A 27736-nucleotide genomic window follows, 5' to 3' on the forward strand; every position below is an offset into this window, starting at 1 on the left:
GGCAGAGAATAACATTATTCAGGGAGCTTAACAGAAAGACACTTAAGGACTACACCAGAAAAGTACTAATTTTTTGTCCATTCTGCATGTGTATTTTAAAGAAAGAATCTGAGATGTTCCATTTCCTACTGACTGCCATCTACCCACCCCTCATTCTCCATCATGGTCTGGGTCCTCAGGGTTGTACATTCCTGCATGACTCACAGGGAAATCAGCTGATGTTCAACCACAGGAAAAGTTCTGGCAGATCTTAGCCACTGAGAGGAGGAGAAAGAAGAGGAAGAGGAGGAGAAAGAGGGAGTCCCTATCTATTTCTTAATTTTTATTGTGTGGCTCAGAAGTTATGTTACTATTGCCTTGATTGCAGTATCAGCACCAGGGACAGAGTCGAAAACAACAAAGGAACAGAATAAGAAATAAAATATCTGATGCTTGGTTCCGAGTTTCTGGTTAAGGGTAAAGAGATTTTCAACCAATGACATTAACATGAAAGAGAAAGAAATGAGATCATGAAAGCTATTAAAGGGAAATCTAACACAAACTTGGTGTTAAATCCAGAAGGTATGTATAATAGTTACAGTGCCAACATGCTTGTTACAGAGATGCCCAGACACCAGGGACAACATCATTGCTGAGTATGTCTAGGAGAGTTAGTAGGAAAGAAATCAGTATTTGAATAAATGGCCTGAATAAGGAAGAGTCATCCTCACCCAATAGGAGTGGGCAGCATCAAATCAGCTTACAGCCCAGAAAAAACAAAAAGGTAGAAGATAAAAATGAATTTTCTCCCTCCTGGAGCTGGGACACTCATCTCCTGTCTAGTGATATGAAAACTTCATGGACTCGGGCCCTTGGACGATGGGGCTTAAATCTACAGTACCCAGGGAGCTCAGGCCTTCACCTTAGAACTGACAGTGACACTATCCCCTCCCCTAGCTGCAGGCCCTGAGATGTAGGCTGAGCCATATTGCTGATTTCTGTGGGTCTTCAGCTGCCAGTGGGTACATACACCATGGCACTGCTTAACCACTGTAAACATATGAGTCATTTCCCCTTATAAATCTCATCTACCTATGTCTACCCAAGTAGCTATCCATCTACTTGTTCTGTTCCTCTAGAATAATCCTGGTAATACAGATAGTACAGATGGGAGAAATAAACTTTAGCCATTTAAACACTGTTGTTCATTCATAGATTACTTGATTGCTTGGAGGATGCAATAGACTTTAAAGTCCATTGGATTTATAATATCCCTTACCTTTTATAGGAAAAAGTCTCAAGCTATGAAACCTGATATCCCAATTAAAAATAAAACACAGAGTATCTCCAACATTAGCATTTGCAACATTTATGGACAAGAAAGCCTTCATGGATTTCCGTCCCCCAAAGATCATTGTCACTTATTGTTTTATGATCAGCTGACCCCAAACTTGTAAAAGTGGGACAGTTCCACAGATACGAAGAGTCCACAGAGCCTACTCAGCACTTCCCATGTTATTATCCATGCACTACTGTGCCAATCAAAGCAAAGAAATCCAAGGGTGGTTTTACTTTTTGCCTTCTCACTCTTCCGCGAGGGTCGCCATCGGAGGCGGGTCCGGTGCTCATCCAGGTAAAAGAGGCGAACGAGCCCTTTGGTGCCACGCTTCAGTTTGACCATCTGTGTCCCGGACTGCATTACACTCATGCATCTTTCAACTGCAAGAGATTGGAGCACATTCAGCTGCGCACAATACAAGTGCATGCTGGCATGCAAAGTTTACAGTCAAAAGAACTTCTGATTCATTCTTGAGACCCCAAGGATGAGACGACATGTTTGTCAGAGGTAACCTGAAAACAGACTTGTTAAGGAACCTATTCATCAAGCTTAAACCAGTATTTAAAAAAAAAAAAAAAAAAAAAAAAAAAGCCTTACAATAAAAGTAAATTTTTTTGGTTTTTGGAACAAGAGTCGAACACTGTAGCCTAGGTTGTCCTGGAACTCCCTGTGTAGCTTCATGGTAGCCTTAAACTCACAACGACCCTCTTATCTCAATCTCCTGTGTGCTGGGATTACACATATGAGCCACCTCACTGGGCTTGGGTAAGAATTATGGTTGTTGCTACCATTTTCTGGGCAAGGACCTTGTGTATGTTAAACAAACACTCTGCCATTAAGCTACAACACTAGCTCTTAAAAAAAATAACAAATTCTATTTCCAGATTAAAAAAAAAATGTATTGCTGTTGCACAAAGCTATCTTTTGTTGTTTGTTTGTATGAGACTCATGATGGGCTCACACCTGAATTTATATTTTTAAAGAAAGTTTTCAAACAGGAAACCTTGTGAGTTTTTATTCAACCAGCTGTATAAAGCACCTATAAAAGGGCTCTAAAATGCAACCAAAAGAAACAGCATTGTCCCAAGGCCAGTGGTTAAAGTTGGATGATGATTCCATGTGCATTCATGTTATATTTTTGTATGTTTAGAAAGTTGAATACATGGTTTTATGAAATCAAGAAAAAAGTTTTCACAATTGCTGGTGCATTTAGGCCGCTTAGATTTTTTTTCCATCTTGATGAATAACTTGGTAACTTAATTTAGGTAATATTCAAACCACTTACTGTGGACCTTCAAGCTCTTATTTACACCTAGTGTGCCTTGAGATCAATTTCCCTGTCAGCAGACATCTGTTTGTTAACCCACTTCCCCTGATTCAGTAAGGCTGTTCTCCTTTTTTTTTCGAAACACTCTCACAGATTTTGTGCATCTTTGGTGGCCTGTCAATCATCCCGTCCAGGAACAGGCACCTGACTTAGGCTTAGAGCAAATGGACTTTTTCAGAAGAGCCATGAGATGATTGACTAAAATGGCTTTGGTCATTTCAACAACTGAGCTCTGCAGGGTGCCCCATTGGTCTCCCCAAGATGCCACCTCTGTCACGTTTCTTGCTCTAAGAATGACAAGGGACTACATCATGCCCTGACTTCTACAAGTTTTCCAATATTCTTCCAAACACTCCTTTTCATTGTATCAGTCAGAAACAGAGTACTTGACATATCTAGCTGAATTCCTGCCTTATCAAACAGATGCTGTTAGTGGCAGAGTTTTTTAATGATAAAAAGAAACCTCAGCAACATCAAATCTGAACTCCTGGGGATGGGGAGCAGGGCGTCTTTACTGGGGAAAAAAATGATCTGATTCAACAGCTTAGGCTGCATGCGCAGGATGTCCATTAAAGGTAACGTCAACACACCCACTTTAACCTAATGGAACCAATAAAGAATCACACAAAATTATAGTTGGAGGATTTGATGGTGGGAGGAGATGAAGTAACAGAAATATTGCTTAAGAAAGCTGGACAATGCCGGGCGGTGGTGGCGCACGCCTTTAATCCCAGCACTCGGGAGGCAGAGCCAGGCGGATCTCTGTGAGTTCGAGGCCAGCCTGGTCTCCAAAGCGAGTTCCAGGAAAGGCGCAAAGCTACACAGAGAAACCCTGTCTCGAAAAACCAAAAAAAAAAAGAAAAAAAAAAAAAAAAAAGAAAGCTGGACATTGAGATATACCTCAATACAGAATATTTGCCTATAACACTTGGATATATAAGGCCCTGAATTAAGTCCCCAAAGAGAGGCTAGGATTGAGAAAGGGATGGGAAAGAGAAGACAAGAAAGAAAAGGAAAAAAATTAAAGAAACTTAACAGCACACCATAAAGCAATACACAAAATGGGAGGTTTAGGATCAAGAAGTCACTAAGCCATCAAGTGCCATACATTGTGCCAATGAAAGCTAAAGAGATAAGTTTATTTTTAACTAGCCAAAACAATTTTTATCTCTAGTGTTTAGTGGATATTGCACACACTGCATGACCTGGGTTTAGATTTAAGCCCTCAAGCAGAATTACATTCCTCACAGTAAGAAGCCAGTTCCATTCAGGATCCACTATCAACACACACCTAAGTTAAAACACTTACATCACACCTGGCATCTGAATAAAAGATACGCATATATTTAACATTCATATTTTATAGAAATATTAAAAATTCAAGTTATACACATAAAAAAATCTGTTAAAAAATTTTCATAGCATTTCTGTACCCACCTGTGTTAGAACTTGGAAATTCAATGAAATCTGCCTTGATAAAATACATTCATTTATTTAACATGTTACCTAACTATAGCTATCTGGCATCCCCAAAATCAAATCATCATCAAAATCATCTTTTATGATGGGGTATTTTTCTTGTTAGGAAACCAAAACCCAATCCTGCTACCTCCCAATCCTGTTGCAGCAAACACCTTGCTTATTTGTATGCAATGATTTGATTTCTTTTTCAATGTGTATGTGTGTTCTTCTGGCTGTAGTAGTACACTGTAAAGCTACCTCACAGTGCACAATGATGAAACCTGCTCAAAAGAAGGCTGCATGATGGCATTTCAGGTATAAGAAAATATTTACAAATTACCGGAACATGTAACATCAGCTTTTAACTTGCTAGAGTGAACATGCTCCAGCTTAAAGTCACAGGGTAAAAGTGCCTTAGCACTGGGGATTTCAGAAAGCTTTCTGAGGATGGGTGTTGGCTGAAGCACTCACATTTTGGCTCATGCTCTGTACGCTTCCTACTTATTTGGTCAGGTGACTGTGGTTTTGTAGAAAAGACATGCCAGACGGTGGAAGGCAAGGCACCAGAGCACCCTTTGGCTTTGATTAGAGAGACAGTGGTGCATCCCTGGCTGGAATGTTTCCTGCATGTCAGCAATCTTTGGCTGGTCCCCTTGAATTTTACCTCGGATCACATATTGACCACTTAATACCGGAAATTAAAAGGACCACAGAAGTGAACATTTCAGAGAATCAAGACAAAACCATCAAGTCAAAGCAACCAACACAAACTCTGAGGACAGCCTCTGAGAAGTTCGCTGACAGTGGTGACAGTGACCACAGATCATGTCCATGAACAGAGGCTCCCAGAGCAAACGCCTATCTTGAGGACAGGGCTATCATAAAATGAAGCAAAGGAGAAAGAGTCTTTGGCTTCAACCAAATGCTACCAATTACAAACCATTAGGAAGATGTTTATTAATGTTACTTAGAACTAAGGTTAAGAACATCGATGACATCTGTCCTAAGATGAATTGCAGCACAGCTCTGACAACCAGTACTCATATGACTTCAGCAAGCAGCTCAAGAGCCCCATGCCCTCTTCTCTATATGATGTATACTCATGACATTTCCCTCTCTAATTATGATGAGGACTGAATGGGCTGATTGTGTGTGTGTGTGTGTGTGTGTGTGTGTGTGTGTGTGTGTGTGTGTGTACGGCACTGAAACACTTCCTGACACATTAGAAACACAACATACAGAACCTCTGTTTGACATGCAAATGTCTTGTCCTAACCCCAACATGAGGGTCTTTAGAGATGGGGCCTTTGAGAGACCACCGGGCAGATGAGGTCTTGGGAGTAATGAAATTTGTGTTCTTCAAAGAGGAGTGCTTCTGCTTTCCTTCATTCCATCCCTCCTCACTGAAAGGATGATAAACGGCACTCGTGGTGGCGCTGGTTACTGCGTGGAAAGGTCACGGTCACGACAGAACCCAGTGTTAGTTTCCAGAGCTTTATTAGGAAGGAAAAAGGGGGGAGGAGACCAGGCCTGGTGAGAGAGAGAGATGGTGGGGTCGGGAGCAGAGCAGAGAGAGAGCCGAGAGAGAGGGTGGGGTCTGCATCTAGCTTTTAAGGTCCGTAGGTAGTCACCAGCACACACTGATGATGTAAGACTCGAGACCCTGAACTGGGCTTAGCTGGAGTGAGGGCAGAATCCTAACACTCACCATCCTATCCCTTTCTCTTTGCCATATAAAGGAGACAATGATAAGAAAAGAGCTTGTTAGTGGGCCAGGAAAAGAGCCCTGCTGGGTAGCTTATTTTCTGTGTGGAAGCATTTCTTTACTAGAGGGAGGCTTGTAAGTTAAGGTAGCTTATTAGACCCACAAGGCTGCCCCCCCCCCCCGCCCCCAGGTAATGCACGTGTGTAGAAAGAGAAGACTATTGGTTGGAGTGGCCTGCATGCTGTTCTGGGAGATCTAGTGATAAACTGCTTCCATGCATCCTTCTGGGCAGCCTTTTCAGTGAATCAGGACCCTTGAGTCACTGATGCTCCTGAAAGGAACCTCAATGAATACACCAAGATAGAGTTGGCTGGGAGTGTCCTTTTCTCTGTTATCAGTGCTCTACATGGGATGGATGGATATCTGTCCACATCTCCCAAGGAAAAGACACACAAAAACTCCCCAAGAACTCGTCAGTTCATCTTAGATTTTGCAGCCCAGGTACTGTAAAACATAAGCATCTGTGGTTTATATCACTTAGTCTGTGATAGTTTGTTACAGTGTCTAAGCTAAGGCATACTCACCTATCTTTAAAGTCTTTAAACACAAAGGTCAAATCAGAATTGAAAGAGCAACACTGTGCAAGCCAGAGAAAAGTGGGGTAGGCTGGCCTGCCGGGGAGTGCAGTTGTGGCAAGATCAATGAAGACACAGGGGCAGGAAAGTTGACCCCAAGTTACTCAACCTTTGGCAGAGTAACTCAGAGGACAACTGGTAGAAAAGGCCCTCCACATGCTAGTAAGAGGAGGCTGCAGGGCTCTGGGGTGGTGGCAGATTTTGATTCCCTGGGAACATTCATCAGCTATTTCTGTGCAAAGAATTAGCCAGATTCGGACATAATTCAATTCAGAAGTCTGTCTCCCTGGAGATAGAAAACGCATTGTTTAAACCAGAGTGAAAATTTAAATTACTATACCATCCACACACCTGGCAGTGAGAACTGCCTGTGCATCTGACTCAATGTCCACTATTGTCGGCATTCCACTTACTTGCTATTGTTTAGAGAAGTTACACACACACACACACACACACACACACACACACACACACACACACACACACAGAGGTGGGGGAGGGGAGACTCATATGTTAAAGCCTTGGTTGCCAGCCTCTACCAACTATTGGGGGACTGGTGGAACTTAGAAAAGGTAGGGCCTAGCGGGTCACTGAGGACACGCCCCTGAAGAGGTCCGTAGGTCCCCATCTCTTCCTTTGCACTCCATGGCTTGTGATATGCGCAGGTTTGACTCTGCTGCACAGGTCTTGCCACAGGCCTAAAACAAAGGCCATTCAACCATAGACTGATTGATTGTTGCCTGGTAGTTAAGTTAACCCCCACCACCTTTTGAGAATATTTGGCTCTCACTACAGCAAGATAAAGCTAAGACACTGCCCCTTCTTTCCTTCTCTCTTCCTGAAAGGGGATGGGTGTGGCTGTGCCATCTGAGCACTTTAACAGGAAAGGCATGAGGATTCAAAAGCAGATTCAGTGAGCAAGTATCACTCAGACAAACCCAATATTTTTGAAAGTTGAACTTAGTCTCTCAGTGAGGGGTGTATTGGCACAATATATTGAATGTTCATTTAGCTCTGCGTTTATCTACCTACTCAGCCTTGGGTATTTCATGACCTAAGGTGACATGTCCCCTGCTGCAGTGGACATACACATGTGATTACAAAGTACTTGGCCATCAGAGCGTGAATAACATAAGAGCTAAATTGCTTGTGCATCTGCTTTATGCTGCCTCCCTACTTGTTCCCTATCAACAGAAAAATGATTTGGTTAAAATTAAATGGAAGGAACAAGGCAGTGAAGTCTAAAGAGACATGCAGCCCACCTCTCTTTTCCCCAAACCTGACAGTACACAATCCTTCACAGGTGCAAAGCGAAGCAAATAAGGAACACTCAATCATGACTTGAAACACGTTGTAGTGAGAGAAAATTACCAAGGATGAAGACAAAATATTCCCCCACTCTTACCAAAATTACTTACATATCAGAATATGCCAATCTCCAAGTTCTGCTTTTAGTACAGATGCATAAAACAGTTACCAACCTCCATAAAAGTCAGTCTCCACTCATGGAAGATTGGTAGCGAACTGAAAGAGGGTTTAAAAGATCTTACTTGGGCAGAAGAAGTGGCTCAAGGGTTAAGAGTACTTGATGCTTGTTCTTCAAGAGGACCGAAGTTTGGATCCCGGCACCCAGCTCACAACTGCCCATAACTCCAGTACCAAGGGGTCTAATATCATTCCCTGGCCTCTGAAGGCACATGAGCACATGTGCCTTACACATACACGTAAATAAAAATAAAGTAGATCTTAGAGACAGAAAGAGAAAAGGAAAGAGGGGGAGGGAGGGAGGGGGAGAAATGGGAGGAGAGAGAGGGGAGGAGGAGAGGGGAGGGGAGGGGAGGAGAGGGAGGAGAGAGAGGGGAGGAGGGGAGGGGGAGGGGAGGGAAGGGAAGGGAAGGGAAGGGAAGGGAAGGGAAGGGAAGGGAAGGGAAGGGAAGGGAAGGGAAGGGAAGGGAAGGGAAGGGAAGGGAAGGGAAGGGACGGGACTAAGACTTTACTGCAGGTAAACAAGGTCTGTTGCCTCACTGAGTAAATTTCCAGTGATAGAGATTTCCCCACAAATACCTGCAAAATCAGACTATAAATTGAGGCAGCTATCAATATATGAAAAAAAAAATCTCTCTGGTCCTATACAGTAAAGCTTTAGTATGTCTAGAAAACAAGTTTGTTTGAAGAAAATCCAGCAACAGATGCTGAAAGAAATGCCCACAGGCCCTTTGCACCAAACACAGTTCTTATTGCTAAACTCCATAGGCATAAATTTGCTACTCTCATTGAAATCATGGTAGTTTAGCCGTCTGGCACTCTGCTTTTGCATTTGTATCATAAACCAGCTTCCCATGTTTCTACAGACTTTATAATTATCCTTTTAATGGTTGCCTACCAGTTGCATAAATATTTAAAGAGCAGAACAGATGAGTTGAGGACTATCTTAACTTTATTACATAATTAAGAGTTTTAAAACTCATAATAAAGTCTCGGCTATAAAATGAAAAGCATAATAATCTTTTAAAGTATTAAATAAATCTTTGACAGAACAATTAGTTTACAATATACAAAATTTCCTTAAGGGTTGTCAGTTCTCTAAATCCCACAGCAGAAGAAGCAAATAAATAAATAAATATGTAAATAAATAAATGAATGATGAAAGAGATAGATACATAGATAAACGAACAAACAAACAAATAGTGCATGCCTATAATTCCAGCAACCAGGAGGTAGAGGAATTTTGAGTTGGAGGCTAGCTTGGGCCTCATAGTAAGACTCTGTCTTAAACGACAATGAAAATGCCACTTGTGATGTCTACATCACTCCATGGCTTAGAGACATTCATGGAAGAGGAGATAGGAAGTCTGTAAGAGCCAACTGTGGAGGATGACATCAAGGAAATAATGTCTAGCAGACACAACAGGGCAGTGGTACATATGAACTCACAGTGATCATGACAGCATGCACAAGACCTGCACAGATTAAGCCAGACAAAATCCGAGAGGAGGGGGCCATGAAGTCCCACCCCCAGCTGAGGAGCTATTGGTATCTGACAGCTGCCAGGAAAGGGAAAACTAGTTGTCTGTAATGATGTGACTACTAGTATGTTAACCACACCCCAGGGCAGGCCCTGCACCCAAGAATAGTAGGCCAGGACAAATTGGACTCAATGGGTTAGGGTGGTGGGAGGTGGATCTAGGAAGAGTTGGGGGAAGGGGATGGACATGATCAAAGTTCACTGTATGAATTTCTCGAAGAATAAAAACATTACTTTAAAAAATCCCTTTGTGATTTGTGTGCTGAAGTAACACACTAGTGAGGTGGCTTAGTTGTTAAAAGCACTTGCTTAACGGAATGATGGGCAAGGGTAGAGCTTAAAAAAAAATCAAGTCTATATGAAAAAGCGATGTGGGAACCTATGATCTTGCAACTCACCTAAAAATATATAATAAGAGATGGTTGAACACATTATGAAAAAATACAGAGGGATATTGGGAACTAAAGGTTTAAAGAAAGGAATGGAGGGGGTGGGATAAAGAAGGAATAGGAAGCAGATTAACCAAACCTAAAGCTATATATAAAGAAGCCTTATGAAAACTCACTAGTTTGTAAGCTAATTAAGAACAGTTTTTAAAAGAAGTTTGAACAGTGGTACCCCACATGGATGAACAATGCTGCTCTCAGAGGCATGGACTGTTAAATGAAAAGTCTCAGTGCAAGGAATGGGTTACTTCTTAGGAGTTATTGGTCAAAGGGCTCTCACAGGCACCCAAAACACTGAAGACCCCATACAATTAGGTTTTAGGATACAGAGAAATCAATCTGGAACTAGCCAGGAAACTCTCCCTGCGGGCTAGCTTTTATAGCACTGGAAGATGCTATGTAGGATACTGGAGAAGAGAAAGACATCACTGGTCTTACCTAGCTAGCACTTGACCCTTCATACTACAATTTGGATCTGCAATGCAAGATACAATCACTGATGCAACCGTGGTAAGACTGTTCATGGGGCTAACCAATGGTTGTCTTGGCTAGATTTGAATGCTAATTCACAAGAGGGAAATAACACTAGAGACCATAAACATGGTTATTGGAGGATTTATTAAAGCAACTCCACGTAGTTAAAAGGGATATTTATTTTGGGGTAACTTACAACAAGTAAAGGGATAGGTTACAGGATCTGGGAAAGGTGAAGTGCAGTCCAGCAGTGTTCTCTGGAGAACTCTGTTTGGTGTATAACCAGCATCCAGGATCACCAGGAACCAAGAGAGCTGGCTCATCTGAATCTCAGGTCTTAAGGGCTCCTGTCTTGGCCCCGGCTCCGGGTCCGGCCATAGGTAGGCGTTGACAGTTACCGGAAGCCTCACTGGGGGTAGTACTTCCAGGTCAAGGCTGGAACAGCTACCCACTACACACGGTCAAAACCCCTGGTTAGGGAGGTCATAGGCCTTAGTGTGTAGGGGGAGGGGGCTACTATTGTTGTTTTGTGAAATAGTCATGTTGTCAAACTGCCTTCTAAATATTTCTGTTTCTATCTATAGATTCGTGCTGCTTTCAACCCTGGTCAGAGAAATTTATTGCACTGGGTAATCATTAATGAGAGACTCATAACCAGTCAAAGGTTGAAAATAAATGACTCAGAGTACTCAGCTGTAGATCTATATCTACCAACCTGACCCCAAGGCTCAGAGAAAAGGAAGCAGAAAGAATGTAAGAGCAAGAGGATGGGTAGGCGTGCAATGAAAAGTTGTCTTCTGGACATGGACATGACACAGGATGGGTAGGTGTGCAATGAAAAGTTGTCTTCTGGACATGAAACAGGATGGGTAGGTGTGAAATGAAAAGTTGTCTTCTGGACATGAAACAGGATGGGTAGGTGTGAAATGAAAAGTTCTCTTCTGGACATGACACAGTTGCTGCACTCACAACCTCCCAGCAACAGTGACTTGCACGAGATAATGCCAGTTAAAAATTCCAGCATGGATAAGAGAGGGACTACCAAGGAAAAGCTGAGAAGCTACTGACAAATGATGACTACTGAGACAAGAGGAGTTGCTGTTTTAGGGGAGTATTGGTAGGCTGCCCATGCCCCAAGGGATGATCCTACACCCATGGGCAGCACTAATTGGTTTGGTGGGTGAAAACAACAATAATAATGATGACGACAATTTTTTTAAAAGACATAAAGTTGGAAGAGAGATATGTTGGTGGGAAGTCCTACAGGAAAATTAGAGGGGAGACTAGGGGTTGAATATGATCATGATACATTATATACCTGTATGAAGTTGTCAAACAATGCATTTAAAATGTTTTTAAAGTGCTTGTTGCAGAAGCATGATGAACTAAGTCTGATCCCCAAAATTCTTGAAGGAATAAACTGACTCCCCAAAGTCTTCTGACCTCCAGCTGTAAACTGTGGCACACATGTGCCCACACTCACATGTATCATACACATATAGTAGTAACAAGTAAATATTTACATACATAATATTAATATATTTATGAAAGTTTATCATTAGGAAGAAGAGTTTTGAGAATTTCAATGATACATGACAGCTAAGAGTTGTATTGAGGTATGTGATAAAATTGACCTGCTTTAAATATGTCATTCAATGACTTTTATTTATACAGAATATGTGACTATATAATACTTTTATTCTGTTTTTTTTGAGACAAACAGTATCTTACCATATAACCCTGTCTGGCTGAAACTCCCTATGTAGACCAAGCTGGTCTCAAACTCAAGAGATCCACCTACCTCTGCCTCTTAAGTGCTGGGATTAAAGATGTGCACCAACATGCCTAGAAACAATATAATTTTAAAACATTCTGTCATCCCAAGAAGAAACCTCAGACCATTATAGTCGTTTCCCATTTTCATACACTGACAACCACTACTCTGATTTGTCTCTAGATGTCATTCCTTCCTATATATTTTATACACAAAGTCATATCATCTTTACTAGTGCCTGGCTTCTTTCACTTAGCATAATGTTTCCAAGGTACTTATGATGATGACGCTATGTCTTATCTTTTAGTCCTTCCTCCATGGCACCAAGATGATATTAAAGTCTTCCATTGGCACTTAGGGTTAAGTGATCCTGAATAGGGAGACGTTTGGATAAATATCATGTACATTACAGAGCACTGTATAAGTGTAAAACTCACTATGAACTGGTATGAAATACACTCTAGGAGATATAAATAAGAGAACATGAAAAGATGCAATGTATGTTAACTTGGTAAAAGAAAAAAATAGAACTACATCGGGTGACTGTGGTGCACACCTTTAATCCCAGCACTTGGGAGGCAGAGCCAGGCTAACCTCTGTGAGTTCAAGGCCAGCCTGGTCTACAGAGCAAGATCCAGGACAGGCACCAAAACTACACAGAGAAACTCTGTCTCGAAACTGCCCCGCCCCCCAAAAAAATAGAACTACAAACAATATACAGTTATCAAAGTTGAGCATAGTCTACAAACTCAGTACTTGGAAGACAGGCAAAAGGACTAGGAATTCAAGGTCATTCTCAGCTACATAGGGAATCTGAAGCCAGCTTGGGTAACATGAGACCCTAAAACATACACAGGAGTGAGTGCATGCGCACACACACACACACACACACACACACACACACACACATACACACACACATACATACACACACACACAGAGATGTTTGTATAGTTATATAGTGATCAACTCATTGTTAGAAGAGAGAAACACAATAAGCTTAAGCTAAAAATAAAAACAAAATAAAACAATGGAACCCATTAGCTGTCTGTAAGCAAGGGAATCCATGTGAAAAGAAGTGATTCTCTATTAGTATCCTACATATTTAAAATTAAAATAAAGTCAGTAAGAATAGGAAGGTGAGAGAAAAGTAAATACACATTTATGCACATGCCCAGAAAGAAGTCTACACATGTCTACAGCTCTGTATATTTTCATGTTTATATGTTTAAATATACTTTTTATCTCTGTCCTTTGCCAAAAAGCAAAGTCACCTCCATTCCAATCGTCACCTTGAGGCAGATTTGCACACACAAGGTCATGACCAAACCTCACTTCTGTTCTGATAAGCTAACCACCAAACCACATTAGCAGGCAAATAGAAAATAAACAATAACAACAAAAATCCCAGGTCTTTTGCAGGAGAATCTTTTCAGCCAAAAAGCACATGAAAAAATGAGTTGACTTCTTGCCAAGTTTCACAGATTAGAATAAATCTCAGTCACTGAAAGGGATTAGCTTCTGAAAACAATTTCATTTCCATGCAAAGACATCCCAAATAATACAGGCAGCATCCTGAAAAGGGAAGAAAGGGAGATTTCCTAAAATCATTGCAAAAGTCGGAGGCTTATTTGTTGAATCCTCAGCACAAACCATGACCCTGTTCTGGTCTGGTAGGCACTGGGTGATGGAGTTCACAGGCATGCAGCTGCCCACAGGGAAGAGTGTTGGGGGGAAGGGAAGAGGAGCCCTCCTTCCAGCTCTGACACTAACTGCCTGTGTAATTTTCCAGAAGGTCATGGAGTAGCCTTTCTTGAATCTAAAAGAGCATTTTCTTATAAAACAGCTGAGCTCTTTGTATAAATATTATTTTCTTTCAATCAAAGTTCCAGGGTTTCTGAAAAGCTTTTAGAATGATTATGGGAGGTCTGGAGGTAGGGGGGGTGCCATCTGGGTGTCTTAGTAGAGATTGAATTTTCAAAATGAGTTTTATATATGAAATATAACTCACAGGAAATGGCTTCCTTTTGAGAGCTACCCCCTGTCACTAAGAGGTCTTCGAGTCAAACTGCCTAGGAATATCTGTGCTCACAACCTTGAGCAACTCAGCTCAAAGGAAGAGTCTTCCTAGTGAATAGCAAACAATGTGAAATTCATTGATTGCCCACCCCCCTCGCTGCCTCCAAATACCTTGGCCTAATCACTCCTACGGAGAAGATAAGATTACTCAAAAGCCTTTTATAAAGTAATTGGTCATCAATAATATTGCAGAATTGTCTGTAAGCCTTATGTGCATACTGCGAGTAGATAAATACATTTGAGATTTAGGTCAAAGAAAGGAATTAGTAAGTAAATCTTAAAATAGCATAACCTCTTTTGTTTCCTTTATGGAAAACTTCCACCTAACATTTTGCTTCTTAATTGGGTCTATTTTATATGCAACAATTGTCCTGTCCCACGGTCTTTAGCCCTGAGAAGTAAATGAAAGACTAATCAGAATTCATTACAATATAATGTTGTTGGTTTTATTTAATGTGTTTCCATGGGAAAAAAAATAGATAAAGATTATAAAATATTACATTTAGTTCCAACTAACATGTAAAGAGTTTTCCATTTGAAAATAAGATCAGAAGTGACCCTACAATATGGTTTTTAATATATGGTATTTTTAAAAAGAACCATAGACCCTGTTCCACCCTTGTTAGGTGACATGACATTGTTCTGGATATTTGAGGTCAAAATTCTCATGCCATGATAAAGAATTGGCCTTGCATATAAAGAACATTATCATCTAACAAAGCTTACACATGTTTCTCACACTTGCTGTGTACAAAAATCACAGAAAGACATTCTTAAATGCATTAAGCAAAGGCCCCCAGCACATATCAAATCAAATCAGAATCTATTGGGACAGGTCTGAGCATCTGATATGTTTACAGGTTGGTTTAAGGTTCTCAGAGGTTTCCTATGAACCTAGAGTAATGTATTAGGTCACTTATTCCTAATAAAACCTCTATGGTAGTAGTAGAGGTCAATAATTGCCCCACTATGAGGAGCAAAAGAAACAAACTCTAAGCAGTGAAGAACTTGTCTGACATCATGAAGCCAAGAAATGACAGTGACAGAGGTCGGAGTTAGGTCTCTTGAGTCCCACAATGGTATTCCTTCCATCGCACCACATAAAACATCCACTTTCAAGAGCTGTCTAGGCCACTAACTGGCCAGTTTCTACAGCAGTCATTACTCCAATATTTGACTTCCTAGAGGAAAGAGGGATTTATTAGTGTTCTATAGCATACAAAGCCCAGCTTTTACAAGAATGTCCCCGATAGGCTCATGTATCTGAATATTTGGTCCCCAGTTGGTGGCACTATGTGGGAGGCTGAAGAGGTGTGTGTGGTCTTGCTTGGGAAGTATGTCACTGGGCTTTGAGAACTTAAATACTCATATCACTTCCAGTTTGTTCTCTCTGTTTTGTGCTTATATAGCTCAAGATGTGATCTCTCCAGCTGCTACTCCAGCTGCCATACCTGCTACTTCTCTGACATGGTGAACTCTCATCCCTCTGGAACCATGAGCCCAAATAAACTCAACTATAAATTATCTTGTTCATGGTCTTTTAACACAGCAACAGAAACATAATTAATATAATACCATTATTACTTCTTAGAAATGATGAGATAAATTATGTAAACACTAGCAATAAAAGTTCATGTCGTCTATTTTTTTTCCCAATAACCCATTAAGTTCAATTAGTGTTACCCATTCATACATGAGTGTTGTTGTTTGTTTTTGCTCTCTTTTTTTTTAGGGGGCCTACCACTCAGCTCCCAAATAAATCACACACGGAGGCTTATCATTACTTATGAATGCCTGGCCTTAGTTTGGCTTAGTTTCCAGCCAGCTTTCTTTAGATTAAATTATCCCATCTATCTTTTGCCTTTAGGCTTTTCCTTTTTTCTTACCTCTGTAAATCTTACTCTTACTCCGTGGCTTGCTGTGTAGCTGGGTGGCTGGCCCTTGATTTCCTCCTCCTTCTCTGGCTCATTCTTCCTTCCTCCCATATTTCTCCCTCTATGTATTCTCTCTGCCTGCCAGCCCCACCTATCCTTTCTCCTGCCTTGCTATTGGTCATTCAGTTCTTTATTAGACCATCAGGTGTTTTACACAGGCACAGTAACACAGCTTCACGGAGTTAAACAAATGCAAAATAAGCAAAAGTAACACACTTTAAAATAATATTCCACAACACATGAGCACGGGAAGCCTACTAGTGGAACATCCTCAGTAATTAGTGATTCCTCCTTCCCTAGCAGCTATCAATTGCTAACAGCTCCACACTAAGGGGTGAATATAAAAAGTATAAGGACATAAAAGGGCCAATTAAAGTTTTGATGGCATGGCAATGACATGATGTCTGATATGAGTCACTAAAACATGACTGATGCTGGATATCCAGGGGACTAGGAGTCCATAAGCCAGTTAATGATGGCTATCACCAGATGTCAGGGGAACCTGGACCAAGCAGTGACATCATCTGTCACATAACAATTTCTGGCAGAATGTCTCTTTCATACACAGGAAGTCAGAAGTGAGCACCTTCACAAGCCTGCCTGTCTGTGTGTGTGCCAGTGTCACTGATGTGCCTACCACTGTCTGGTTGCCTGTTGGGGTACATGAATGTCTCATCTGCATACAGCTCCCTGAGTCTTCTTCTGCCTCCCAGCTAGTTGTGAATTACTCCTCTCTGGCTTTTTTTTTTTTTTATTAAGAAAAAAATTCCATTCATTTTACACACCAATCAAAGATCCGCCTCTCCCCTCTTCCCCCCCCAACTTCCCCCTCTCAACCTACCCCCACTCCCTCCTACAAGAAGGCAAGGCCTCCCATGAGGAGCCACATCCAGTAGAGGCAAATCCAAGCCCCTCCCCCTGCCTCAAGGCTGCACAATGTGTCCCATCATAGGTAATGGGCTCCAAAAATCCATCCATCAGGGATGGATTCTGATCCTATCGCCAGGGGGCCCCCCAAGCAGATCAAGCTACACAACTGTCTCACCATGCAGAGGGCCCAGCCCAATCCCATGCAGGCTCCATAGCCATTGATCCAACTTTCATGAGTTCCCACTAGTTTGGTTTGGTTGTCTCTGCAGGTTTCCCTATTACAATCTTGATGCACTTGCTCATAAAATCCCTCTTCTCTCTTTGACTGGACTCCTGGAGCTCTGCCTGGTGCCTGGCTGTGGAACTCTACATCCTTTTCCATCATCATCCTGAGTGGGGTAACCCAGACTCAGAAGGACAAACATGGTATGTACTCACTCATAAGTGGATACTAGATGTAAAGCAAAGGATAATCAGACTACAACCTACAACTCTAGAGAAGCTAGCTAACAAGAAAGACCTAAAATGGGACGCATGGATGGATTGCCCTGGGAAGGGCAAATAGATGAGATCTCCATGAATAAACTGGGGACGAATGGTGGGCAATGGAGGGTAGGGGATGAAGGATGCAAACACAAGGGAACAGGATGGTCGAGCTGGAACAGGGATGGAGTGGGAAAGCAGTAAAATAGATACCATGATAGAGGAAGCCATTATGGGGATAGAGAGAAACTGGGTACTAGAGAAGATCCCAGGAATCCCCAGGGATGACCCCAACTTGGACTACTAGAAATAGTAGAGAGGGTGCCTAAATTGAACTGGCTTGCCCCAGAGATCAGATTGGTGAATACCCTGTCATCATAGAGCTTTTCTCCTCTCTGGCTTTAAGACCTCGGCCTTACAATGGGCTTTGCTGAGCACCTCCCTCTCTATGCCAAGTCAGCTGTTACTACATCAGCTGGGCTTGACTTTTCCCCAAAGCTAACGTGATCATTTTAATCATCAACTTCATAATCTAGAATCACCTGGGAAGAGTCTAGACGAACTGTCTAGATTAGATTGGGCCATGGGCATGCTTGTGAGGAATTTTTCTTATTCGGGTTAATGAACTGGAGGAGACCCTGTGTGGGCAGCACAGTTCCATGGGGTCTGCCCTGGACTGAATGAGAAAGAGAGAGCAAGCCGAGCATTAGGACGTTTGCGTTAATTAATTGTTTTCCGCTCTTGGGCTGTGGATGTGTGATCAGCTGCTTCAAGTTCTTGTCATCTTGGATTCCCTGGAGGGAGTGACTTGAACCGGGAATTGTGAGCCAAATAAATCTCTTCTCCCCTAAGTTGCTTTTGTCAAGGAATTTCATCACAAGCACAGGAAATGAAACTAAGGCAACTACTGAAAACTAGTCTCTGTTGGCTCTACAAGAATGGTTCTATGGAAGCCAAAGAAGCATTTGAACTTGGCATGTTTAAAAAAAGGTGGGGGGGGGGGCTTACCATACTACATACCGATTTCAAAGCTCTAGTCTATTGCTTGAGTGATGGCCAGGTCAAAATGAAATGTTGAATGTGGATGTACATGTCTTGAGGAGATGGAGGTTGAATGGGATCCTAGGAGAAATCCATCTTCTCCTGAAGCACCTGGCTGTATTTATAAGATAAAATAGACTCCCAGGTAGCATCTCCAGACATCTCCATTGTCTGAGAATCTGGATTTTAAATATACCCCCAGTAATTCTAAAGCTCATTTAAGTTTAGAAGACAAATTCTAGATACCAATACTGTCAATATTGCTCAGTCTACTTGACTATCATAGGATCATCAGGACCCAACACAGTGCTAAAGGACACAGAATGGAACTTTATTTTGGAGGATGTCTTAGTTAGGGTTTCTATTGCTGTGAAGAGATACCATGACCATGGCAACTCTTGTAAAGGAAAACATTTAATTGTGGTGGTTTGCTTACAGTTCAGAGATTCAGTCCATTGTCATCATGGTGGGACATGGCAGCATGCAGGCAGACATAGCACTGGAGATTAGCTGAGAGTTCTACATCTTGCAGGCAATAGGAAGCCAAATGAGACACTAGCGGTATCTTGAACATATATGAGCCCTCAAAGCCTACCTCCACAGTGGCAGACTTCCTCCAACAAGACCACATCTACTCTAACAAGGCCATACCTTCTAATAGTGCCTTTCCCTTTGGGGGCCATTTTCTTTCAAACCACCACAGAGTGATACCTAAATCAAAGAAGTGAAGACCTCTTGCACAGTTTCAAATATGAACATTAGCCCACCACTGATAAGAGATGAAATATCCCAGTTAAAGCAAGGGTTAAAAGAGAATCAGTCCCGCCACATGTTACCCACTAGCCACCATTCTTCTATGAGTTCACACCTCCTTGAAGTCACATTTCAGCTCTTGTACAGAGTTGCTAGCTAGCTAGGAGTGGGGCACTGTCTGCTACAGGCTCTAATGACCAATAATCATGGTATCTTACTTTACCCACACCACACTCAAAGTCACCTCTTTGAAAATCAAAATTCCTCTGCAGTATTCAAACATGGTACACTATACATACTAAACCAAGATTAATTTATTGTCTATTTCATTTCTTCAAGTCCCTGAACTCTTTTTTTGGGTGTCTCTGGTCTTTGTTTCAAATTTCATTTGAAAACGGAATACTTACAAGTGTTCCAGCAAATTCATACCCTCTCAAGTAGGTGCCAGTTATTAATTCGAGACCCTATTCCTTCACCAACTGAGGGACTATGGAGCTGATCCTTTTGTGTCAAAAGCAAAAACAAAAAGCCCAAATAAAATCTTAACTGATTTCATGCAAAATGAGCTAATTTTGTTCACAGATGTCCTAATTCAGCATGCTTTTAACACTCTTTACCAAAGAATCAAATGACTGAAGACTGAAGAAGAATTCATGCTGCCCCTGGTGGAAAAGGCCATGCTTTCCTTTTCCCACCCTTTATTGCTCTCAGACCAATTTCTCCCTAGAGCTGGGGGTCTGGGAGACAACCTGCTGTGCTGAATGAAGCAGACCTGACACCTTGCAGCCATAGCTATCAGGAATTCAAGTCGGGTGGCACTAAAAGCAGACATCTTTCTACAGCGGGGGAAAATGTGCTCATGAATTCCCCCATAGTTTGCCTTTTAAAACCATGTCCAACACTTTGTTCTTAATAACAAGCTTTCTTAAAAATTAAACACCACAAAGGAATCACTGAGTAACCGAGAGTTACCACAGCCTATTTGTGGGATTTTGATTGGAGATGCTATCCCAAATCAGTGTACTACAGGTCTTAAAATCATTTATAAAAATAGTAGAACTTTCTAAAAATGGGAAAGAAGATAAAAATACTGCAAGCCAATTATAAGCAAAGTAAGCAGATGTAATCAGAGCAGATGTTCTCCAAACAGTCAATCTCGATGGAGGGCAACATTAAATCCCTCCTCCACTGCTACAACATGTCTTGAGTCTCTTTGAATCCAAAAGTCATCATACATACTAACACATACAATGTTCACACACATTCACATACACCCTAAGCAGTACAAGGATTGTAGGGGACAAATCCCCACTTTTACGACCAGGGTACTCTTGAGCAGGGAAAAGTGAGGAATATTTAGATAGAAAGAGATACTTAGACAACGAGAGGAAAGACAGAAACACAGGATAGCCTCGAGAGGGCCTGGGTTAAAACCCACCAGCCCATAACTTTATTCAAAAGGGCTTTTTTATATCAATGCCAAGGAGCGGGGCAAAAGACCTCCCCCTTGCTAGGTACAGCCAAGTGTAGACCCTTCCAAACACCTGGTACTCAGGCCCGTGGTCCAATCATCCTCTTATGCAGTCCTGCTGGGTAAAGCCACTAGGAAATGTTGGTGGGCTCCAACAAAGAATGCCTATCTAACAAGAATAAACAGAACTAAGAAATAATAAAGATGGCCATATGATGGGTGGCTATGTTAAGCAATACATATGTACATATGTGTGTGTGTATGTATGTATGTACGTATGTATCACAGAAGCTAAGAGGACTGTTATGGCTTGGATATGAAGTACTCACACAAACACCAAAAAAAGGGATTTTGAAGTTTGGGTTCCCAGTTAGGGATGTTCTGCAAACTTTAGGAGGTGAGCCACAGGTAAAAGATGAAGGTCACTGGGGGCATGCTCTTGCTGGCTCTGCCCTTGTCCTTGCTCCCACCCTTCCTGGCCACCATGAGGTAAAAAATCTTCTCTACCAAATACTCCCCTACCACCATTATCTGTGCAAGGGCATGAGGCCAAGTGACCGTGCCCTAAAACCTCAGACAGTGAACCAAAGCAAGTCCTTCTCCCGTTCCATTACTTATGTCGATTGTCCTGTAACAACAGCAAATGTCCAACACAAAGAGTATTAGAATGAATCCAGCGAGAACAGTGGCAGCAAGGCTGAAGGGCAACAGAAGAAAACCATGCACTGGTGAAGGCGACAGCCAGCCCATCAACACCATGAGACAAGAGTTGCAAGCCAGGAAAAAGGGGGAGCAGCACAGGAAAAGAGAGGAACCCTGAGGGGCACCTCAAATGTTCTTGGCATCAGGAACACGGGAGAGGTGTGATGCTGGCTGCTCCACGACACGCAAAACATCCACTTTAGCCACGCACTTCACAGAATACCACACAAGCATCTGTTCTCCGTGGTCCTGTTCCAGAGAAAGCATCCACTCATCTCCTCAAGCGAGCAAAGCCAGAAGCCCTGGTTTTGTTTAAGCACAGGCAAAAAAAAAAAAAAAAAAAAAAAAAAAAAAAAAAAAAAAAAAAAAAAAAGTGACAAATGCAAATGCAAAAGAAAATGCATTTGTGGGTTAAAACATAGTAAAGCAGCATTTCACTCGCTGTGCAAATACTTCAGGGTCGCTTAAAAAGTCATCGTGGGGACTGGAAAGATGGCTCATCCATTAAGAGTGTGTGCTGCTCTTATAGAGGACCTATGCTTGTTTGTAAGTACCAACACTGGGTAGCTCAGAATAGCCTATAACTCAACCCAATGCCTCTGGATTTCACAAGCACCATCACACATGGGCACATACCTACACACAGACTCACACACATACATATAATTTAAAAAATGAAACAAAAAATCATTGTGGATAAAGTTGGGGAACTGTTAATAAAATTGAGGTGGGTGGGCCAGAGAGATCGCTCAGTGGGTAAAGTGCATACCTTGAAGATATGAAGACCTGAGTTTGATTCCTACAGGTATATGTACGATGGTGCACACACGTGCATGCACATGCGTGTGAGGGCACAAACACACACACATAAATTCACAAATTGAATTGGGAGACATTTGAATCCATTTGGTAATATCTAAGTTTAAAATAAACATGCATTGTGGTCTTGCAATCACATTACCAAGGATGTCCATGACGCTCAACTAAATGAATTATGAGTTAACCATAGAATTCAATATGAGGATGTCACTAAAAATAATGTCAATGGCTCAGTGCAAGCATGAAAACAGGAAGAGTTCAGATCCCAGTATCTACATAATACCAGATAGGCATTACAAGCCATACGTCACTCAAGCACTTGAAAGGGGCAGACAGGGAGAAACAAGTTACCTAACCAGACTAGCTCTACAGCAAGCTCTGGGTTCAATAAAAGGACCCTGCCTTCCCATAAAAGGTAGAGAGCAACTGAGACAGACTCCCAACATCGACCCTGGACCTACCTTATATGCACACATATGCACACATCCACACACACATCAGTACACACAGTATGTGCCCACACACATGTGAACACACACATAAGGGAAAAAATGGCATAAATCTAAATTTGCCAAAAACGGAAAATGAAGATGTTTTTAAGTGAACAAAAGAGTTAGAGAATAGATCTGAGGTAAAGCTCAATGCCAGAGCTCTTGCTTAGAGTGTACCAAATACTGGTGTTCAACACCCATCACTGCATACACATGCATGCACACAGAGAGTTAGAAATCATTTATAGCATGACTTTGTTTGAATTGTCTAATCCACCGACTTTAACATATGCTACATACTAACAGAATTTAGGACACGCTGTCCTGAAATTCAGCCAACAGTAGCAGCAGAAGGTGCTGGCTGACCTCTCCTGCTCTCGTCCCACATAGAAAGCCATAAATAAATGACCTGTCCTTGCTCCAAAAATGGGTCAAGCAACATTCATTCCAAAGGTGCCTTCCCTAGAGGAAAGCAGCATCCTTCTGCATGAAGACACAGGGATATCTAGAACAAACTGACCAACAGGCCTTGCTATGTTCCTTCCTGCTGACCATAACAGAGCATGCCCTTTGTTCTTCATTCACCCTTTACCATGTCTGCCCATAAAAATAGAGTTTCTGTTCTTCGTGTCTCTGTTTCTAAAGGCTCTTGTCACATAAAACTTACACTAAATAGACTGGTCACTTGCCCATGGCCGAAGGATCAAGAGTTCAAGATCATGGATGGCTACACAGTAAGTTCAAGAACACATGGCAACCACATCCCTTGCCTTCCATTCAGTTTTGTCAGTGTAACTGCTGACTGAAAGCACCAAGAAGTCTAAGACCTTAAACATCACATATCTTAAGCATGCCTCTTCCCGGCCTCTCTATTCGGTTAAGTGGCTCTTTCATCTCCTGGCCTCTCTATCTGAGTAAGTGGCTCTTTTACCTCGTAATAGTTTAAGCCCCAAAAGAACAAGTGCCATAGTTTTCTTTTTCCATCTTTCATAAGTCTAACGTACACACAACTCAAGACCACCCTTTTTCTCCAATATGGCAACATCTTTTCCATGTTCTACCCACTGTGTTGTTTTTAAAATAACAAGTAGATCTTCCACACATTCCAACAGACTCCCACTGGAGAAACTGTCAATCCCAAACTTCTCAACAAAGGTCTATATACACTTGAGTCTAGCCCCAGCACACTGCAATTGCTGCTCTCTTCCTGTGGGATGCTGTCTGAGCAGAGGTGTGGAGGTCTTCTTCCTTTGATAGAGTTAGCATTACATCATTTAAAGGGCAGAACGTGTCCATCCAAGTTGAAGGAACTTCCAGTTACCTACTATATTAATCTCCGTTCTCTTCTCTAGTTCAGGTAAAAGAACAGAGATGCTTTTTTCTCCCATAATTTCCTGTACCTGATACATGGTTGAGACATCACACAATTTTGTTTATTTGGATTAACATATTTGTGGTTCCCAATAAGCAACTCTAAAAAGGAGTTGCTGGTTGCCATCCTTTGCCAGTTGCTCTCAAAAAGATATGAAGAATACTTCATCAATAAAAGCTAGGGACTGATTTATTCACTTCAGGATTCTTAATGTTTAAACCTAAGATTTGGTGAAGAATATAAATGAAAATAGATGAGCATAGACTTAATTTCCAATCAATGTGTCCATTCTGCTATTAATACAGAACTCGATTTGAAGATGTTTTATTAGACCAGTTAGAATATAGTGGAGCCATCCAACTGGTTGGAAACACTCAAAAGTATCTTCCAGAACTCTGAGAACTGCAATTTTCAATACAAGTAGATTTCAGTGAAGCAGTCTTTGAAATGCCTCTGAATCACAGTAGAGTAGCATTATCAAAGGTCTTCCAGTTCCAATGATTCATCTTCTCCTTACCATCCACCATCTCTGTTCCTTCTGACTCCTGCATTGCTGTGAATCACACAGAGATGAGCCTCAAACATTATATTTGTGAACATTATGGGGAAACTCAAAAGACCAAAAGGCTTTGTATCAAAATTTCAACCATTATTTTGGGGGGATTACAGAATTAGAAATTGTTGGAACCTGGTCCAAGAATGAAACACTGTGGGGAGAATTCTGAGAGCTTGTGAGAAAACTCCAAGAAAACAAGATGTGAGTCCTGCGACCTCAGTTTCTTCAGAACATATAATTGTTCTTGGAATGTGATTTCCTGCCCCTCCCAGATGTTTTGGGTTGGAGTGAGTTGACTTCAGCTGTTGCTATTCATGTGTCTTTATGGAAAAACATGCTTTTGCCATGTGCAGCTTGTCCTTGTGGTTATATACAACTTGAACTCATGAGAACTTCACTCAGGTGACCCTTTTTTTACCCCTCGGGTACAAATTGTCTGATGATCTGAATAAACTTGGCTATTGCCTGAACTTTCTTTAGTCTACCTCATTGTTAGGCCCTGCTCTCCCAGGTTCATGCCACCAACTAGAGAGGTGACAGAAACAATTCACACTCTTTATTTGCTTCTTACTTTGCTGTTTTCTTGAATAAACAAGTAACATCTTAATTTAAAAATTGTATAAACTTCCTAATACGATATTTGCCCACATGCAATGAAAATTAAAAAAGAGGCTTAAATCTGGAAATGGTGGGGGAATACCTATAATTCTAGCACTTGAGAAGTGGAGGCAGGGAGACCCAGAAATTCAAGGTCATCCTCAACTACATAGCAAGTTCAAGGCCAACCTGGGCTATGTGAGACTCTTGTCTCAAAAACCAAAGTGGGGGAGTAGAGAGAGGGGTAGATTGATTTCATAGACAAACGTCAAAATATTTCAACATGCTTAAGAAAAACTTAGAATTTAAAATATTATTTTATTACTTGTTAATAAACACTCATTCAAATTTTTCATTGCAGGGGAAATTTTTCTGTCTTACTTATAAAAGTTATTTACATAACCCTGAAATTCTGACCCAAATTATTAAAGTCAAACTGGTCCACCTTTGGGTCACCTTCACCTGATTTAGAGGCAGAAGAACATTACATAATACAGAAAGCAATTCTGGGAATTTTGATAAATTCAAAAAAAACACAGTTGCTCAGCAATCAATTATCAGCAGCAAAATTGTGATCTTCCACACCGGAGATTTGTCAGCAGCCCCCAAGCCATCAATGCTAGGGTTATCACCATGCTGAAGGTACACAATGTCAAACATGCTGCATCCGAAGGAGCAGAGGTGCTGTAACACCCAGGAAATGGACAAGCTTTGCCAGGACTCCAGCTCTCTCTGCCCTGGATCACCAGAACATTCCAGACAGGAAGGGACAACATTCAGAACCCTTGGTCCCAGTGGCTGCTTCCCTGAGGGCCTATTCTCAGGACAATTATGTCCCTTGCTATTTTGAAATTCTGCAACTGCCTCATCACTCCAGTTAAGTGCTATAATCACAGCTCTGTTTTCTCCAGCCAGAGCAAGGGCAATTGAGACATCAGAGTCTAACACTGCAATCCCAATCCAAATATTCAAAAGTCATGTTAGGTCCATCTCTTCTTAAATCTCAGAAAACATTTGCCCTTTGCAAGGCAGTGAGTGGTATTCTAACAGTAGAAGAAACCTCTGGGGACGGCACAGAAGCATCTGTGGTCTTTAGAACTCAGTCACCACCACTGGCCCCTCACAAGTCTATCCCTAAGTGAACAGTGATCGGAAGGAGTCTTTTTCTAAATACCCAGGGCAGCATGGAAGCTCATCAACAAGGTCAGTGTCACTGAAAACACATCTGTGGAGTGCAGCCTTCCTGTGTGCTCATAAATGAGGAGCCAGGCCTTCAAGCTCAAGGCAGGCTTGGCAGGGTGACTTATCTAGGACAGCTGGAAGCAATGTCGCCATGGCCATCAGCTGCCAGAAGTAGACATGCACGGCTCAATAGATCTCTGCCAACAAGTGATGATTACTGTGTTGGAACTGAGGTATTCTCTGATGCTGATTACTCCAGCTACCCAGCAGCTAGAAGTGGAATCCCCTCAAAAACCAATTGATCTTAGCCACAGAGTCCCTTTTCTGACCTACTCTCACCCACACTGTGCCCTGGACTTGTCTGACAACAAAAGGTTGGGCCTTCTCCACATCACTTACTGTGCTTTTAGCCAGAATGAGGAATTACTACCTCTGCAGCCATCATCATATCCATGAACAAATCAGCTGCCAAGCAGCTTATCTCTGGGGATTAGCTGTTTCCCAGCTCAAAGTGCACTTTTAAAATACAATTGTCTGCCTTCTACTCTGTAAACAAGGATGACCAGGCTTAAGTCAATCTCACAGTTTCTCCATAAAGCCATGCCCACAGAGGAACCTTTAAACAATCTACCACAATGATTTTTAAGGGCTTAAAAATGATTATCTCATACGAGATAATTCTTGTCATTTTGTTGTTTTGTTTTTGTTTGAGACAGGGTCTTACTATGTAAAGCAGGCTGGTCTCGAACTCAGAGATTCCCCTGTTTCTGCTTCCCAGTATTGGAGGGGGGGGTGCCACCATCCATGCCTGGCTCAGCTATTTATTTTTAACAGGAGATTAACTTCTTTATTTTTATTTTCTCTTTTGTTATTTTGTTGTTGTTCTTTCTTTGTGGGGTGTATGGTGTGTGTGTACTAGGTGAGTGCTCTACTGCTGAGCTACACTCACAGTCCAGGACAAGCTTTGTAAACACTCTATTCTGGCTTGTGGAATAACAAACAGCCTGCACAAGACCAGTAATACTAAGTGCTCATGGCAATTGTGTTAGAGAAGAAATCCTCACTTTATATCAATAAAAAGCTCACTCTAACATGTCAGATTCCAAGACTGTCCTCCATTTGACATTGCACTTGAGACACAGAAATATCAAAACTCTATCCTGAAAACAAGGACCCCATTCCTTTCTACTGCTCACGCGGCCCATTAGGCGGGTGGTCTAT

The 27736-nt window shown here is 41.7% G+C and overlaps 1 protein-coding gene across 1 annotated transcript in view; it reads right to left on the reverse strand.

Moving 5' to 3' along the window:
• Plch1 (phospholipase C eta 1) overlaps nucleotides 1–27736 on the reverse strand; it is a 221679-nt gene that overhangs the window by 82642 nt on the left and 111301 nt on the right. Inside the window, exon 3 of the mRNA XM_059265418.1 lies at nucleotides 1552–1698. Within this exon, the coding sequence (XP_059121401.1) occupies nucleotides 1552–1698 (147 nt within the window). The remainder of the gene's footprint in view (nucleotides 1–1551; nucleotides 1699–27736) is intronic.

The sequence above is a fragment of the Peromyscus eremicus genome, chromosome 6, assembly GCF_949786415.1.
Source record: "Peromyscus eremicus chromosome 6, PerEre_H2_v1, whole genome shotgun sequence".
In the NCBI taxonomy this organism is placed as follows: Eukaryota; Metazoa; Chordata; class Mammalia; order Rodentia; family Cricetidae; genus Peromyscus; species Peromyscus eremicus.